The 19,749-nt window shown below is 44.7% G+C and overlaps 1 protein-coding gene across 1 annotated transcript in view; it reads left to right on the plus strand.

Annotated features, from left to right (window-relative positions):
* The first annotated feature begins 714 nt into the window (after positions 1-714).
* Positions 715-19,749, plus strand: part of GRXCR1 (glutaredoxin and cysteine rich domain containing 1) — a 107,264-nt gene continuing 88,229 nt past the window's right edge. Inside the window, exons 1-2 of the mRNA XM_068268230.1 lie at positions 715-1,164; positions 3,481-3,483. Coding sequence (XP_068124331.1) covers positions 766-1,164; positions 3,481-3,483 — 402 coding nt within the window. The 5' untranslated portion in view covers positions 715-765. The remainder of the gene's footprint in view (positions 1,165-3,480; positions 3,484-19,749) is intronic.

Here is a 19,749-nt window from a genome sequence, read left to right on the forward strand (position 1 = left end):
TCAAGCCATTTTGCAGAAGTTTCTATTTCTATCCTATTCGGGTCCCCATTGACTTCCAGGGTCACAGCGCTTTGAGTCCCCAGGGAGAAAAGCGCTATATAAATATCATTATTATTGTTATTATGTTCGGGATTCGGCACAAATATGCCGAATATCTGGACCATGTTCGGCCGAACTGAACCGAACCCGAATATCTGGATGTTCGATCAACACTAACATTGATGTGCAACTGAAAAGCACAAACAAATGTGTTAGTGGGCTCAGGCCCTTAGATGGGAAAAATCGCAAAACACAGAGTTGCAAATGCTAAAAAACTTGCAAAAAATGACAGAAAAACGCAGGGATAAGTGACAGGATACTCATTTAGGGAAGGTCTGCCTTGACTGCAGAAAACAAAAAAGTGGATTATTTTTTGGCAGCATGTCCAGTTATTTATCCTGCTGTGGAGTTTCCTGTAGATTGTCAAGTTATTCCTGAGTGCTGCTCGCTTCTCCTTACCCTATCTACTGTGAAAGTACACAGGCGTTCATGCATAATTAATTGGCCATATTAATTTACAGGTTTTAGCTTAAGGGTAACCATAGCACACAGGAATCCATTATTTATTGCAGTTTCAGAGTAGGCTAGACCTTTCCTGAGCAGACTGTGTTTCCTTATGGGTTCTGCTGTCACAAGCTGCAGTGTTTGCCTTGTTGTGAGTGTAGCGGCCCATCAGACAAGGTGACACTCTGGACCTGGACAATGTAAGCAGCTTTGATACCAGCCATGGATGGAGACTTGCTCAACATGGACATAAAGTCCGAAGGAGATAGGCAGCAAAGGAAAGTCCGCTTCAGGATAGCATCGTCCCACAGCGGTCGAGTGTTGAAAGAGGTCTACACGGATGGGGATTCTGTGGATTCTGAATGTGCCAGCAGCTCAGAGACCGACCAGCTCAGCATACCCAGTGAGACCGATGGCCTTCACAATGGATTTTTGGGTTCGGAGTGTGATGAAAGTGAAAATGAACCGGATGATTTGCTAGTTCTGGCAAGAGCCACAAAGGACAGGGGATTCGGAACAAAGCGAGTGAATATACTGAGTAAAAACGGAACAATCAGAGGAGTCAAACATAAAGTCAGTGCCGGCCAAGCCTTGTTTGACAACTTGGCAAAGGTTTTTCAGGTAAGCAAATCAAAAATAAATTGAAAAAAGAAAAAAAAATCTAACAAAACTTGTTACATGATTTAAAGAGGCAATGTAGTGACATATAATTGAATTCAGTACCTAATTGTTTTCAGGATAACCACTTTTATGGTAATTTCCCTGCTTTCAGCATCAGAAGTGCTTCCTATAGCTATACATTGCTGTATATTGGTATGTAGCCCCACCCTCCCAGTGATATTTAGCCTAGGCTGTTTTGCTATGCATAATTCTTCTTCCACAGCATTCTGGGAGATCAGGTATATGTTCTACTGGCTTCAGAACTCAGAACAGAAAATATTGTTTTGACAAGCTCTTAAGGTGCCCATTAATGATCCAATTTCCTGAAAATGTACCATCTAATTTGATAGTTGCGATTGATTGGAAGCAATCATTCTGGCTCACCAATGGAGAGAGGAAAATGATGACCTATCTGATGAGCTGAAAATAATCATTCAGAAATTCGGATCAACTGAATGATCGATAGAATGATCAATTGGTACCATTAACGGTATCCAATACGATCAATCATATGGCTGATCGTTCTGGAATTGTACAATTAATTGCCACCTTTATGCGACATGAAAGTGGTAACAATGAACAGCTTAGATTGTATAGTGTATGTCCAGCCAAACATCGGTTTGATACATTGATTGACAAATACTGCACTGACCATCTTGTCATAATTTTCTAGCTCTCACTTTGTTGGAAATATAGAAAAAGAAATAAGAAAATTAGTGAAAAATGTGTTTGCAGTAACTAGAGAGCAAAAGCAAACTCCACCTGCAGATTACTTATGGCCTTGGCTAAGTCCTGAGGCCTTTCATATGGGCCCTTGTCAATATAAAGCTGCAATCCATTTTATTGTTTTCCTAAGTTTTCTCCTAGGAGATCATTTTCATCTTCTGTTTAACCATTACTGCCGCCCAGACGTGATCCTCACGTCCGCGGCAGGTGCTGCTGCAGCAGCAGGAACCCGAGGCTCATGTCTGTGCAGTCTGTGGGGCTTTATGCAGGATTGTATGGATAGAAGCCCGTGATCGCAATGGTCCCGGCAATGGGGGGTTGGTGGCAGGGGAGAGAAGTATGTCCGCCGAGAATGATCACTGTTTTTGTTCAAAAACAGTGATCATTCTTAAATGGTGCCGCCACACTCCCTCCCTTCTGCTTGCTTGTTTCCATCGCTCCTGCCGTCAATCTTTAGATTAATGAATGGGAACTTTGTTCGCATTCATTCATCTCCCCTCTAGGCCACCGTGATCACAGACATCAATGAGACGTCACTTCCGAGTAACACAGCTACGCATTACTTCCTACTAAGCGTACCTATTGTACACTTATAGGAAATAATGCACAAGGACATCTTGTGGCCAAATAGAAAAATTACACCTAATTATACATTAGGGACCAACAATTTTTTTAATATGTATGTCAAGAGAGTATATTATTATTAAATTATGGGCATGTGATTACTGATGGATGTAAAACTGAAAAAAATTCACCTTTATTTCCAAATAAAATATTGTCACCATACATTGTGCTAGGGATATAATTTAAAAGTTGCAATAACTGGGACAAATGGGCAAATAGAATGCATGGCTTTTATCCACAGTAGAACGTTTTATTTTAAAACTATAATGGCCGAGAAAAAATGATTTTTGTTTTAAAATTTTTTCTTATTATTCCCATTAAAATGCATTTAGAATAAAATAATTCTTAGCATAATAATGTACCACCCAAAGAAAGCCTAATTGGTGGTGAAAAAACAAGGTATAGACCATTTTGTTGTGATAAGTAGTGATAGAGTTATTGGGGAATGAATGGGAGAAGCGCTGAAATGTGAAAATTCCTCTCTTCCATAAGGTGAAAACAACCCGTGGGCTGAAATGGTTAAAATAACCTTTCAGCGCTCTCAACCTGAAAAAGTACCAAAAAAGTAGGTGATAATGTATTGTTCAAAGTTTTCTGAATATTTTCTTTCTTGCTGGTGGCTTAAAAAACATTGTAATGCGAAGTGAAAATATCACCGAGGAGAAAACTTGGAGAAAAAGTAAACTGGATTCCTTCGCTATTCTGAAAAATATTGTATATAAAACATAAGAGCCAGAATGTTACACAGCCAACGTGAACATGATCTCATAACACCAGTTCTTGCTCACTCTGTTGGCTGCTGCAAAGTGGAGAATTGGTTTCAGGAGTGACCTACTGACTTTTGAAGTCCTAAATAATTTAGGTGTAAGCTTTGTGTAAAAAGTGTTGCTGTTGAGCTGAGTTCCATCTCACCTCTGTCAGCATGAGCAGGTGAGTTTGCTTGAACAAAGATTTCAAGCAGCCTGTGCTAATTTATAGAAAGTGATAAAGATTCCAACCCACTTCTTGAACTGGGAAGTGGTCCTCAAAAAGCTAATAACTTAATACAATTATCCCCTTGGCTGGTTCATGAGCTACCCAAAGCCTCCCCACTTTTTACAATTGACTTCTTTGATTATAATTAAGCAGAACTTCCTCCCCACAAAATCCATAATCAGGCAGCATGACTCCACCAAAAAATAATAAATAAGAAGCATTTCACATAAATAGGCAGAGTGTTCCGTAAACCTAACTAGGCAGCGTCCCCTCACGCCAAATATAGACTGTATCCCCTAATATATAAACAAGAAGGGTTCCCTCACACATTATTAAGCAGCTCCCCCCCTCTCCCCACAAATAAAAACCAACACAATTAAGAAGAGCCATATATTATTAAGCAATGTGTCCTCACCCCAAAATAATATAATTAGTCAGAATACCCCTTCCCCTCCCACACACATAATTAAGTGGTGGGTGAAAAATTCTCCACACATCATTAAACTCGATGGGGGACAATTTCAAAAGTGTCTGAGACAAAATGTTGGTAGGTTTTTAGAAATCTGTGCAGAACTGTCTCAGACATCTTAAAGCGGACCCAAACCAAACATTTTTTTTTAAATCAAAATATTTAGTTGCACCACTCTGACACACAAATATAAATAAACACTCCTTCAAGCCTATGAGCATTTCAGTGCATGCTTTTCGCCCTCCTCTTTGCATAACTAGGGTTATATAGGAGGCAACCATTATCAATTCCTCCTTTGCTGGACACCATCTACTCCACCAGTTTGCCAGATTATTTCCCGGCAATATGAAAGGAAGGGAGGGGTTTCTCCAATAAATGTAAAATATTTTATATTTGTCATCATGCAGCTGAAAAAAGGCTGCTATTTATTATTATAATTTAGAAAATAGATTTTATTTCTGAAATCTTGTATTTTTAGTTTGGGTCCACTTTAAGAAAACACTAAATAGTGCAGTTTCCTTCTGAAACTGTTGTAAAATAGGAGGAGTTAGAAAGGTATCTCAGACTGTGCAGTGTGTGAAGGGAATTGCTGTTGCTGAGGTAACCAACACATCTGCTGTATTGATACTGGCAGGCTCTGAGGAGGAATTCAGCAGGAGGGAGGGTCCCTTTACAAATCATGCCTAGCCTGCATTGCTGCACTATCTGTAGTACTGCTATTAAGCACTCCTTAATCTGCATCAGTTTAGGGATGATTTTACACATAGTGCAGCTCTAGAAATTCATGCTAAACTGCTGCTATTACCTAGGATTTAAAAAGTGTCTTATTATCATGCAGAACAGTCCACCTGCTGGTTAGAACTGTTTAAGAAGGAACAACTGTCTGTAATGTTTTGATAAAGCTGGCCCAATGTCCCCTAATCATTGGTGTTTAGTGCTCCCTTGTAAGAAAATGATATATATTTACTGGCTTCTGTGCTTGCTGGCTTCTGTGCTGGACTGTCCTGTCTGCTTTAAGGGGCTGGCTAGCCTGGCTTCTGTGCTGCGGCCTTGCCTGGCCTTTGTGCTGGGCTGGCTGTCCTCACTTCTGTGTTGGGCTGCCTGGCTTAGCTTCTGTGCTGGCTGGCTTCTGTGCTGGCTTGGCCTGGCTGGTTTACAGGCCTGGCTGTTCTGGCTTTGGTGCTGCTGCCTTGCCTGGTCTCTGTGATGGGCTGGCTAGACTTCTGTGCTGGCTGGACTAGCTGCTCTGAGAGGCTGGCCTTGCTTCTGTGCTGTGCCGGCTGACTTGTCATCTCTGCTGGCTTGCTTCTGTGCTGGGCTGGCTGGCCTGGCTTCTATGCTTGGCTGGATGGCCTGGCTTTTCTGCTGGGCTGGCATCTGTGCTGGCAGGCCACTGGGCTGGGCTGCAGATGGTGAGTCTTCTAATGGTGGCAGAGGTGGCAAGTTTTAGATGCAAATAGATGTATAGTGGCACCACCTGTTATTTTGGGGGCCAGGTGATGCCTATAGATATTATCAGGAATGTAGCGTCAAATATCTTATCCATATCTGCCTTAAATTATTATTGACTACATAAAGGAACTTGCCTATAAGTCAGCATAGTACAAATAATAAGTAGTTGATTCATAGTCTTACTATAAACCAGTGGCGGACACAGCCAGCAGTGGGCCCCTGTGCAAAATTGTAATTGTGGGCCCCCTATGACCTGCGTCGCAAAATATGCGTTGCAAAATATGGGCGTGGCTACAACCTGCAAAACCGGCAAAAAATAGTGGATAGAACCTGCGGCGCATAGCGCTGCGGCAAAAAAATGGGCGTGGCAATGACCGGATGAGGGCGGAGCTAACTGTAACTTAAAGCGAACCCGGGGTGAGGGTTTATTTCCTTTTAAACAATACTAGTTGCCTGGCGGCCCTGCTGATCTATTTGGCTGTAGTAATAAACTGAATTACACCAGCAACAAGCATGCAGCTAATCTTCTCAGTTCTGACAATATTGTCAGAAACCCCTGACCTGCTGCATGCTTGTTCAGGGTCTATGGTTGAAAGAATAAGAGGCAGAGGACCAGCACGGCAGCCAGGCAACTGGTATTGCTTAAAAGGAGAGAAATATGGCAGCCTCAATATTATTCTCACCTCAGGTTCCCTTGAAAAGTGCAACGCAAAGACAGTGGGCCCAAGTTTTGGTGACCCTTTCCCCAGAAAATTCACATAATTGTGCAGGTTTTCTCAAGAAAATACACATATATGCCCAGAAAATACGTGCAATCATGTCGGCAGATATTCCCAGAAAATACGTGCAATCATGTCGGCAGATATGCCCAGAAAATACGTGCAATCATGTCGGCAGATATGCCCAGAAAATACGTGCAATCAAGTCGGCAGATATGCCCAGAAAATACGTGCAATCAAGTCGGCAGATATGCCCAGAAAATACGTGCAAACAAGTCGGCAGATATGCCCAGAAAATACATGCAATCAAGTAGGCAGATATGCCCAGAAAATACGTGCAAACAAGTCGGCAGATATGCCCAGAAAATACGTGCAATCATGTCGGCAGATATGCCCAGAAAATACATGCAATCATGTCGGCAGATTTGCGAAGAAAATACATGCAATCATGTGGCAGACCTGCCCAGAACATACACCTGCTAATATAAATAAAACAAAAACATTTACTCACCTGCAGCAGCAGACCTCCTGTCCCAACCTCCATCCGGCGCGCAGCTCCCATGGGTGGTTGGGTGGATAGGTAGCCTGGTGGGTGGGTGAGTGGGTGGGTGGTGTAAGGCTTGGTGGTGTATTCTCCACAGTCAGCATGCAACGCATGAGCTGGCGTGGAGGAGGTACACACACTAGCACAAGGAAACAGGCTATCCCTAGTATAGTGGAGGGAAGGACAGACTCCAATAGGAGATTGTGGCGCACAGAGCCGGTGCAGATCTGACAGCCACAAACAATGCTTTCGTTATAACGTCTCAGCGCAAAGTAGCGCTGAGCGCATAAACCAGAACTGAGGAGATCAGGACAGGTAGACAGAATGAACGCTTGCTAGCTAGCGGCTACTTAGCGACAGCAAGCGTCCAAAACCAGACAGACTGGAATGAGGCAGCCAATGCGCTGCGGCGATGGCGTGCCTCACAAAGACAGGACAGCACAGTCAGAAAACAGCAGGATCAAGATAGATGAACGTAACACAGATAAATATACAATAAGTATGTTTTCCTAGCGTATTACAATTACAGCTATCAATGAAACTATTTGTAACGTCTGACTAACATATGTATATATCGGCAATGAACCGATATATGACATAAGCAGGAACGCTGACTAGGACTAGAGTAATACAGGGAACAGGACTCAGAAGGATTCGCTATCTCTTCGCAGAGATGAACGCAATCCACAAACGGTAACAGAACAGGATTCAGAAGGATTCGTTATCTCTTCGCAGAGATGAACGCAATCCACAAACAGTAACAGAACAGGATTCAGAAGGATTCGTTATCTCTTCGCAGAGATGAACGCAATCCACAAACAGTAACAGAACAGGATTCAGAAGGATTCGTTATCTCTTCGCAGAGATGAACGCAATCCACAAACAGAACCAGGAGCAGGGTAACTACCTCAGCACGGGTGGTCACGGTACGCGCAACCTACCAAAACGTGCTGGAAAGCTGACTAACTGCACACAGGATATAAACAGTTCGTGTACGTATACATCAGCGACACTGATGTATCACGTAACACAAATACAAGGAAAATAATAAACGTGCTGGTATGCATATATATTGGCAATGAACCAATATATGATGCAAAGACCAGCAAAGTATCTTTATAACAAGAAACACGATCGGGGGCTAAAGCGACAGCAAGACTGGCTTACACTGAAGCTATGAAAACCCAAGGAAACCCTGCAGGAAGCAGATCTTTATACTGAGGTCATCCAATGGGAGCAGACATGCAGATTCCCACACAGGTGAATGATAATCAGTCACAAGCTGACAGCAGGGAAAGACAGACAAAGCTATGCAACTTGCATGGAAATAGATCAGAACTGCCTGAGCTGCAGCACTACTACTTCCAGTAATAGCTGCTGCAGCAGCGATCATTACAGTACCCCCGCCTTTAAAAGCGGATTCCAGACGCTTTTCAAAACCGAAATTCCCAACAAAACAGTCTGACTGATAATTCATGATGACTGGGACAGCCCGGCAAGACCGAATTCCAGAATCAGTCCCCACAAGACTGGACCCATCAGAACCAGAACCTACAGAACCACGCCCATCAGTACCACAAGCCCCAGTGTGACACCCATCAGAACCATGATTTCCAGAAGAAAGCCCTCCGAAATTCCCTGAGCGATACCCACCGCCTTCCAGGAACCGTTCAGAAACGCCAAAGCCTTTGCAATGCCCACCGGTACTGTCTTTACCAACACAAAACCCACTGTTGAACCAGTCCAAGGTACCAGGACAGGCTTTCTCAGAGACCTCCCAGAACACCTTGAAGCTCCAAAGAGATCCCCATAGGTCAGAACGCCCCTTAGGCTCACATGGAGAACTATCAAGAACCCCTATGGAACCTAGGGCAATTCCCGAGTCAGGGCCACAAGGACAAACCTCAATATCAGGGCTTTCAGGGACCAGAACCATCTCTGGGCATGCAGGCAGACTGGCAACATCAGAACGTGTTCCCACCAAGGAAGCATCAGAGCACGCTAACACCTTAGACACACTTGGGCATTCTGGCACACAAAGAACATCTGGGCACACCGGCACAAGAGAAACCTCTGGGCATGTCAAGGAACTGTGAGCCTCAGGGTCAGCCAAGACAGGACCAAAACCAGGACTGGCCAAAAAAAAATCATCATGACTAAACTTCGCAACCACTGGACTTTTACACGAGAATGCTGGATCAGACTTAGATGTCGCTGATTCCAGCAAAGTCAGTAACAAATCAGATTCAGGGGCACCAACAAAACAGGACAAATCTTCTGATGTATGCACTGAACCAGATAGGGACTCCACAACTACCTCTGGACTGGACAGAGACTCATTTAATACACTGGATTGGAGCTCATGAGGCGCTGCAGAACAAGTCAGTATTGCAGCAGCCCCCACTGGACTAGGCAAAACTGAGGAATTCCCTGGACAGGAAGGGGACTCTGGAACCTCTGCCACAGCGGCCAGAGAACTAGAATCTTTCAGGATACAGGGCTGGGTTTCAGGAACACTCATCAGACCGGACTGAAATTCTGAGATTTCTATTATTTTGACCAGAGAATCAGAATTATCCATGTTACAGGGCAAGACTTCTGAAACATTCAGAGGACAGGGCTGGAGTTCCTCGGCTGTTACAACACTGGAGAGGGACTCAACAACATTGGTTAAATCAGACTGTGTACAGGGCAAGGTATCTGACACACTTGCTGACGAGGACAATATTTCAATGGCTTCTGCTTTGCTGGGCAGAAATTCATCAAGTTTTATTAGAGCAGACTGTAATTCCAAAACAGCTGCTAGACAAGTGAATATTACTGCAACACCAACTGAGGTAAGCAGTGCTTCAGCCTCCTCTGCTAGAGGGTTTAAAGTATCCAAAATACTGGGTGAAGCATAAGACTCTGCGACCACAGCTTCACTGGACAGGATCACTGAACAGTCCATATTGCAGGGCAAAACCATGGAAGCACCTGCTGGACAGCATAATGATTCTGTGACCTGAGTTTCATTGGAGAGATCTACTGCACAATTCATGGTACAGGGCAAATTTATTGGAAAATTTTCTGAACAAGGTAATAATTCTGCGTTTTCAGGTTCACATAGCAGATGCTCTGAGCTATTCACGAAACTAGAGCGAGGTGTAGGAACAGGAAGATCAAGACACAATGTTTGCGCATCTGCTGGATCAGACAGGAGTTGAACTTTATTAACACAGGTAATTTCTGCAGAAGTGTTTGCAGAGACAGGCAAGATTTTTCTGGTGTCTGTTTCACTAAACAAAGAGTCATGAGTACTGGCTAGGCTGGACTCGGAAGTCAGCAGGACCTCTGGATTCTCTGCTGAGAAATTTGCGCAGGGCAAGGTTAAGAATGTATCAGTGGCTTCTGTTTTACTGGGAAGTAACACTGAGTTATCCATGGTACAGGGTGGAATTGCAGGAACTTCAATTTCACACAAAAAGAGCTCCGAATCACCTGCTGAATCAGCCAAAGGTGCTGAAGCAGGCGGGTCAGAACGCCAAATTTGCGAATTCGGAGTCACAAAAAAATCATCCAAAATCAGTTCCCACACATCAATCAATGGAGCCACAAAGTCATACTCACACACACCAGTTTTTATTAGGTTATAGGCAGACTTAATGCATGCATTCAATACCAATTCACTTTTTGCACTGTAAAATTGACAAAATGAACTTGAATCATTCTTCCATTCATTGACCAGAGCTTCCATCTCTCCTTTCTCAAATGGAGGATTCCAAGCATACTTAACAGGCAGATCATGGTTTGCAGATATGATTGTGGCAGGCACATGTATAGGGTTAATTAGCAGGTGATTGGCAGATTCCTTATTCTTAAGAATCTCCAATACCTGTAGCAAGTGTTGAACTGTAGTGTATGCAAACTTCCCTTGGTTCACAAATAAGTTGATTTGTTCAATACTCTGTAATATCTCATCATAATCATACTCAGATAATTCTTTTAAACAAAAATCTTTATTTTCCCTAGCCAGGGAGGAAAGTTCATTAGTAGTTTCATAAGTCCATTTAACTCCCCTGAAAGACAATTGCATTTCATTATCTGTTAATGGCAGAATCTCATTATAGGTCTCAGTCGCTAAGGATAACGATTCTGCAGATTGGACACGTTTCTTAGAACGTTTGCGTTTTGCCTTTGACCTTGCGGTTTTTGGTGATTTATTCAAAGCTGCAGGAAAATTATCAGTAACACTTTCTGCTTGCTGCTCATTCTTGCAAGCAATTGAAGGAGCAGCTGATTGGCCTGCTGCCAGGAGTTCATTAAGAGGAAAAGGCAATGGATCTATGCGCAACCAGTTATGGATCACAAACGCTAGAAATTCCAGTGGTCTCTCTTTCAAATTGGAATGATTGAGAACATCAAATGCCCACTGGAATAATTCCCCTTTAAACAAAATATAACTTAGTTGGAGTGCCCAGGTTGAAACAGGAGTCGCTTGGAGATCAGGATTGGTCAGGAACCTGGCACATTCAGAGAAAAACTCATTTTCTGTTTCAGAGCTAAGTTCTTCAAATTTCTTAAAGGAACACGAACCATAATTAACAGTGTCATACTTTCTGGGAATCCCCCCCACAATGGGGATTGGTAATGGGGTTTTTCATAATGTAAGGCTTGGTGGTGTATTCTCCACAGTCAGCATGCAACGCATGAGCTGGCGTGGAGGAGGTACACACACTAGCACAAGGAAACAGGCTATCCCTAGTATAGTGGAGGGAAGGACAGACTCCAATAGGAGATTGTGGCGCACAGAGCCGGTGCAGATCTGACAGCCACAAACAATGCTTTCGTTATAACGTCTCAGCGCAAAGTAGCGCTGAGCGCATAAACCAGAACTGAGGAGATCAGGACAGGTAGACAGAATGAACGCTTGCTAGCTAGCGGCTACTTAGCGACAGCAAGCGTCCAAAACCAGACAGACTGGAATGAGGCAGCCAATGCGCTGCGGCGATGGCGTGCCTCACAAAGACAGGACAGGACAGTCAGAAAACAGCAGGATCAAGATAGATGAACGTAACACAGATAAATATACAATAAGTGTTTTCCTAGCGTATTACAATTACAGCTATCAATGAAACTATTTGTAACGTCTGACTAACATATGTATATATCGGCAATGAACCGATATATGACATAAGCAGGAACGCTGACTAGGACTAGAGTAATACAGGGAACAGGACTCAGAAGGATTCGCTATCTCTTCGCAGAGATGAACGCAATCCACAAACGGTAACAGAACAGGATTCAGAAGGATTCGTTATCTCTTCGCAGAGATGAACGCAATCCACAAACAGTAACAGAACAGGATTCAGAAGGATTCGTTATCTCTTCGCAGAGATGAACGCAATCCACAAACAGAACCAGGAGCAGGGTAACTACCTCAGCACGGGTGGTCACGGTACGCGCAACCTACCAAAACGTGCTGGAAAGCTGACTAACTGCACACAGGATATAAACAGTTCGTGTACGTATACATCAGCGACACTGATGTATCACGTAACACAAATACAAGGAAAATAATAAACGTGCTGGTATGCATATATATTGGCAATGAACCAATATATGATGCAAAGACCAGCAAAGTATCTTTATAACAAGAAACACGATCGGGGGCTAAAGCGACAGCAAGACTGGCTTACACTGAAGCTATGAAAACCCAAGGAAACCCTGCAGGAAGCAGATCTTTATACTGAGGTCATCCAATGGGAGCAGACATGCAGATTCCCACACAGGTGAATGATAATCAGTCACAAGCTGACAGCAGGGAAAGCAGAAAATTTGTACTTACCTTGGTAATTTTCCTTTCCTGATGTAACTCCATGTCGGCATACTTCCTGGGTTAGCTCCTCCCCCTTAACCCCTATAGGACCCATACAAAACTATAAATAAGGTCATGACCCCTAGAGCCTCATTCTTGTATATAGCACTCAAACACTTACAGAGCAATATGGGTGGGTCGTATGCCGACATGGAGTTACATCAGGAAAGGAAAATTACCAAGGTAAGTACAAATTTTCTGCTTTCCTGATATCTCCATGTCGTCATACTTCCTGGGATATAACTAGCATTCAAATTAAATACCAGACGGGTGGGTATAATGCAAAAAACTCATTTATCAAATCGAAGTCAAAACTTTTTTACCAAAATTCACAGTTGTTAACACAGAAGGATCAATACAATAATGCTTAATAAATGTATTTGGTGAAGACCAATTTGCTGCCTTGCAAATTGTAGTGAGGGAAACACCAGCAGATGCTGCCCAAGAGGCTGAGACACTTCTTGTTGAATGAGCTGAAGTACATGGTATGTCTACCGTCCCTTTTGCCCTATAAGCAGCTTTGATTAATCTCACAATCCAAGTGGCAATAGTCCTTGCCGTCACCTCTTTTCCCTTCCTAGGGCCTGAAGGACAGATGAATAGGTGATTTGATTTCCTGAATGCCTGAGTAGAAAGGATGTATTGTTTCAAAACTCTTGAAATGTCTAATGGGTGACCATCTGGTTGGCCATCCTCTGCAGGAAAGGATGGTAGTGTCCATTCCTGGTTCAAATGTTTCACGGATACCACTTTAGGAAGGAAGTCTAGTACTGGTCTGAGGACCACTCTGTCGGGAAAGAAAATAAGATGGGGATCCAGGACCCCTAATGCCTGAATTTCCGACACTCTTCTGCCAGAAGATATCGCCACTAGGAAAGTAGCTTTCAATGTTAGATTCCATATGGAGCATGCATGAAGCGGCTCGAATGTTGATGAAGACAGGTATTCTAATACTAGCGGGAGATCCCAAGAGGGCATGATTTTCTTTATAGGAGGCCTAATCTTCAACATTGCCTGGAAGAATTGTTGAATTAATCTGTCTGATGACAGTCTTTTCCCTATCAGTGCTGATATTGCCGACACCTGGCCCCTAAAGGGTACTAACCCCTAGGCCTAGGTCTACTCCTGTCTGTATAAAGTCCAGAATGTGAGGAATGGATGGAGAAAGAAAGTCTATACCCCTGTCTGTAGAGAAATCAATGAATTTCTTCCATACTCTATGATAAGACTTGTTAGTTGAAGTCTTTCTAGCCTTTAGAAGGGTCTCTACTACTGCCGATGAGAATCCAGCATTTAACAGAATCCTCCTTTCAACTTCCAGGCCGTTAGGGCAAGAGTTTCCAGATTCTGGTGAAAGAGACCTTCCTGTGACAACAGATCTGGTAAGGTTGGTAACCTGATTGGAGGACATACCGACATGCTGGACAGCAGGGGAAACCAGGGCCTCTTCGGCCAGAAGGGAGCAATTACTATTGCCACAACGTTCTCCGTCTGTAGTTTCTTCAAGAATCTTAGTAGTAGTGGCACTGGAGGGAATGCATATACCATCGATGATTGCCATGGAATCGCCAGAGCATCCACTCCGCTGGAATTCGGAGTCTGATGTCTCGAGAAGAATATAGGTAACTGATTGTTGAGGTGGGATGAGAAGAGATCCACCTGTGGAAGTCCCCATAATTGTATAATTTGCTTGAACACTGTCCTGTTCAACTGCCACTCGTTGTTGTCCAAAAGTCTTCTGGACAACAGATCCGCTTGAATGTTCATTTTCCCCGGCAGGTAAACCGCCTTGATTGCTAGAAGGTTCTCCTCTGCCCATGACATCAGTGGTGCCAGCTCCTTCAATAATGTGACACTCCTTGTACCCACCTGCTTTTGTATATAAGCCACCGTGGCTCGGTTGTCTGATTGTATACACAGGGCAGACCCTTTTATCTTCTGAGCAAATGCATATACTGCCCTGACCACTGCTCTGACCTCCAACACATTGGATACTGTTCTGCTCTCCGTCTTCGGCCATCGACCCTGAACCCAGTTCTGACCACAATTCGCTCCCCATCCTATCTGGCTTGCATCCGATGTAATCGTGATCCAAGAATACGTGCTTAAAGAGTGACCTCGGCTCAGATTCTTGGTCTTTGTCCACCATACTAGAGAAAGCCTGCATGTGATTGAGATCTTTATCTTCTGGTTCATGGAAGTTTGGTTCCATTGGGAGAGAAAGTTCATCTGAAACAGTCTCATGTGCCACCTCGACCACTTGATCATCGGGATAGTAGATGACATCATCCCCAAGACTTGTAGACACTGTCTGGCCGACATAGATGGATATTGAAGAACCTGATTTATTATTTTTTTTAAATTCCATATTTTCTCTTCCGGAAGTGACACTGTTCCCTGCCGAGTGTTGAATGCCGCCCCCAGGTACACTATTTCCTTGGTAGGTGTTAACTGGCTCTTCTGCCAGTTTATAATCCACCCCAAGTCGGTTAGAAATTGTATTGTCTGATTTTTGTGAGACTCGAGTTTCTCTTCTGTATCTGCCAGGATTAAGATATCGTCCAGGTAGTGGTAGACTCTTATCCCCCTCAATCTCAGCTGTGCTATGGCTGCTACCAGAACCTTTGTGAAAGTTCGAGGAGCCGTAGAAAGTCCGAACGGCAGAGCGGAGAACTGACGATGTATGTTGTTTACACAAAACCTTAGATACTTTTGATATTTCTGATGAATTGGTATGTGGAGGTATGCGTCTTGCAGATCGATGGATAACATCAGGTCGTTCGGCATGACAACCAAGATTGGAGAGACTCCATTTTGAATCTTGGTATTACAATCATCTTGTTCAGATACTTGAGGTCGATTACAGGTCGTAATCCTCCGCTTTTCTTTGGCACTAAGAATAAATGTGAATAGATCCCTTGACCTTCCTCCTGATGGGGAACTGGTGTCACTGCATTTTGAGCCTGCAAACATTGCATGTAGTCTAGCAATGCTTTCGCTTTCTGGGGATTCTTTGGGACTGTAGAATGTAAAAATCTGTCTCTTGGTCTGTGATGGAATTTCCATTTGTGCCCTTTGGATATGGTGGAGATTACCCACTTGTCCGGAATTCTTTCCACCCAAATGTCCCTGAAGGTCCTTAGTCTTGAGCCTACTGGAAACAAATGGGTGGGCGTTGTTTCAAAAGGACTGCTTCGACTGCCCTGAGGACTGGATGTTAGATTTGATGGACCTGGCCAAAGATGCCTGTGAACTTTTCCAATTCCTCTTAAATTGACGACCTGGCTTATATGATCTTGCTTCCTTATAACGAGTATTCTGAGGTTTCTTGAAGTTTGCGAAATTTTTCTTAGGTGGTCTGTCTTGGGGAATCAATCCCGATCTTCCTCCTGTAACTCTCGAGATAGCCTTATCCATCTCTGAACCGAATAGAGTTGTGCCATCAAACGGAATCTTTATCCAGTTCTGTTTGGAAGATATGTCAGCCATCCATGGTTTGAGCCATAATGCTCTCTTTGCGGTTACTGATGTGAGCATATTCCTAGATGATGACCTTAGTATGTCCATAGATGCCTCTCCAACAAAGTCTGCAGCGATTTTTAGATCCTCCATTGCCGTTATAATATCATTTTTATCTGCATCTGCTACTATGGCTTGCTCTATGTTGTTTGTCCAAACTTTTATGGCCTTGGCCACAGATGTAAGAGCAATTGCAGGCCTACACGTTGATCCTGATAAGAGATATGATTTTTTAAGGTCATTGTCGACTCTTCTTTCCAGAGGATCTTTGAATATAGCTGCATCTTCCTTGGGTAAGGTCACATGTTTCACCAGTCTGGATAGTGATGCATCAACTGTTGGAGGATTATACAGAAAAGGAAGTTCCTCTTCCTTGAGAGGGTATAACTTAGTAAAACGATTATGCTGAGGATGTTTATTTTCTATTTTTTTCCATTCCTCTGTGATTAACTCTTTAATTTCCTTAATGATTGGAAACGTATTAGTTTTCTTGGTTAGATGGGAATAATATTGTTTATTCTGCTCCTGCTCTACCGGAGTATCTGTCCATTCAAGAGCTTCTTTGACAGCTGTTATAAAGGGATTTGTAAGTTTGAAGTCAAATAGACAAGCGGCCTCTCCTTCTTCCGTATCCTCTGTATCTTCCAGTTCCTGATCATCTGGCAGAGAAGCAGCAGAACCCTGAACAGACACTTCCTCCCTGACAACCTTTCTAATAATTTCTGATAAATCTTCAGTTTTTTCCTCTTGCGTTTTAGCCAATTGACTGAAGCAAGATTCGCATACAGATTTATCTTTCATGGCCTGTCTGGGACATGCCCAACATTGACCTTTGTCTGGCAACTGTCTGTATATAGGAGATCTACTCCTGGAATAACGATAATGTCGTCTATGATGTGAAGATCTAGACGAACGTCTCCTTGATCTAGATCTTGATCTTGAGCGAGACGATTTACTCTTATTTTTCTTGGACTTATGTTTCTTTGATCTGGAACTGGACCTGGACCTGGACTTGGACTTGGAGGGTAGTCTGTTAGACTTCGACCGTCCTCTTGTCTCATCCAATGCACTATAAGAGAAAGAGCAATAATTTAATTGCCATTAATCTCTTTTAAATATTAGTGTTTCTTTTTTTTTTTTTTTTTTTTAAAAAGGTCCCTTTAAGAAAACCTTACCCTGATGGACCAGGCGGATCATTGTCAGTGGCAGGATTCACTGTGAAAATACAAACAAGACAAAGACCCTAATGAATCAACTAGACCTAAATCTATACACCTATACATATGTATATATATATATGCATATTATATATCTATAAATAGACCAATACATTTATGCCCCATAGATATATATAAACTTCTGACACAACTTGGCTGTTGAAAGAAACCAAAAGATACTGATGATAAAAAAAAATGACAGCTTACTTGCGAAGTCCGAGAATAATAAGATTGAATTGTCAGCCAGTATTCAGAAACCCAGCGCCGAGGCAAGCAGCAGCAGCATCGGATTCCTCTGCAGCCAGAGTTCATTTGACTCTGTCTGTCTTAAATACGCCGCCTCCTGCCGCGTATATCTGGCGTCTCCGCGGTTTGAGGGCACGCTGCCCTTAACAAAGATGGCCGCCGCCTCTCTAACGAGCCCAGGACCTGACTGCGCATGCGCGCGCATGCGCAGAAGCCGTTTCCGGACGCCAGCCCGTGCTGTGACTACAGAGAGAGCTGCCGAGATAGAAGTAACCAGCCAACACTGCAGCCAGGTAGACTGCCTACAAACGCCACATAACAGCCACCTAACAGCCACTCCACACTACGGAGGGAAGATACATATACCAACACATTTACCCAAAGGGTACACAGTGAATCCGTAGAAGCATTTAGCCTCTGAAATGCCCCAATGATCCCAGGATCTCCTTATGGCAGCACATTTAGTAGCTTAGAAGGAAAAATCCCATATAGTCAGGAAAAGATTTGATTAGAAAAACCTGACTTTAAGCGAGGGCAAGGTGCTCAATGAGCTTTTTCCTGGAAATAAAAACATCAATACACATACAATATATCTCTTACTTTAACCCTGGATCCTATAGTGTTTGAGGACAAAAAAGAGAATGAGGCTCTAGGGGTCATGACCTTATTTATAGTTTTGTATGGGTCCTATAGGGGTTAAGGGGGAGGAGCTAACCCAGGAAGTATGACGACATGGAGATATCAGGAAAGACAGACAAAGCTATGCAACTTGCATGGAAATAGATCAGAACTGCCTGAGCTGCAGCACTACTACTTCCAGTAATAGCTGCTGCAGCAGCGATCATTACAGGTGGGTTGGTAGCCTGGTGGGTGGGTGGGTAGGTAGCCTGGTGGGTAGGTAGCCTGGTGGGTGGGTGGGTAGGTAGCCTGGTGGGTGGGTGGGTAACTAGCCCGGTAGGTAGGTAGGTAGCCGGGTGGGTGGTTAGGTAGGTAGCCTGGTGGGTGGGTAGGTAGGTAGCCTGGTGGGTGGGTTGGTAACTAGCCTGGTAGGTAGCCGGGTGGGTGGTTAGGTAGGTAGCCGGGTGGGTGATTAGGTAGGTAGCCGGGTGGGTGGTTAGGTAGGTAGCCGGGTGGGTAGGTAGGTAGCCTGGTGGGTGCGTGGGTAGCCGGGTGGGTGGGTAGGTAGCCTGGTGGGTGGGTTGGTAACTAGCCCGGTAGGTAGCCGGGTGGGTGGTTAGGTAGGTAGCCGGGTGGGTAGGTAGGTAGGAAGCCTGGTGGGTGGGTAGCCGGGTGGGTGGGTAGGTAGGTAGCCGGGTGGGTAGGTAGGAAGCCTGGTGGGTGGGTAGGTAGCCGGGTGGGTAGGTAGGTAGCCGGGTGGGTAGGTAGGAAGCCTGGTGGGTGGGTAGGTAGCCTGGTGGGTGGGTAGGTAGGTAGCCTATTGGGTGGGTAGGTAGCCTGGTGGGTGGGTTGGTAACCACCCCGGTAGGTAGCCGGGTGGGTGGTTAGGTAGGTAGCCGGGTGGGTGGTTAGGTAGGTAGCCGGGTGGGTAGGTAGGTAGGTAGCCTGGTGGGTGGGTGGGTAGTCGGGTGGGTGGGTAGGTAGCCTGGTGGGTGGGTTGGTAACTAGCCCGGTAGGTAGCCGGGTGGGTGGTTAGGTAGGTAGCCAGGTGGGTGGTTAGGTAGGTAGCCGGGTGGGTGGTTAGGTAGGTAGCCGGGTGGGTAGGTAGGTAGGTAGCCGGGTGGGTAGGTAGCCGGGTGGGTAGGTGGGTAGGTAGCCGGGTGGGTGGTTAGGTAGTTGGGTGGGTGGTTAGGTAGAAAGCCTGGTGGGTGGGTAGGAAGCCTGGTGGGTGGGTAGGTAGCCGGGTGGGTGGTTAGGTAGTTGGGTGGGTGGTTAGGTAGGAAGCCTGGTGGGTGGGTAGGTAGCTGGGTGGGTAGGTAGGTAGGAAGCCTGGTGGGTGGTTAGGTAGTCGGGTGGGTAGGTAGGAAGCCTGGTGGGTGGGTAGGTAGGTAGCCGGGTGGGTAGGTGGTTAGGTAGCCGGGTGGGTAGCTATCCGGGTGGGGGGCCCGACTCCTATCCTCCCTCCCTCCCTCCCTTCCTCACCTCGGGGGGCCCCCTCCCGATATGCGCGGCGGGAGAGCGAGCGGCAAATGCAGGAAGTCTTCAGGGCTCTCCAGGCATCCGCTAGAGGCCCAGCCGCT

The sequence above is a fragment of the Hyperolius riggenbachi genome, chromosome 1 (assembly GCF_040937935.1).
Source record: "Hyperolius riggenbachi isolate aHypRig1 chromosome 1, aHypRig1.pri, whole genome shotgun sequence".
NCBI classification, from domain to species: Eukaryota; Metazoa; Chordata; class Amphibia; order Anura; family Hyperoliidae; genus Hyperolius; species Hyperolius riggenbachi.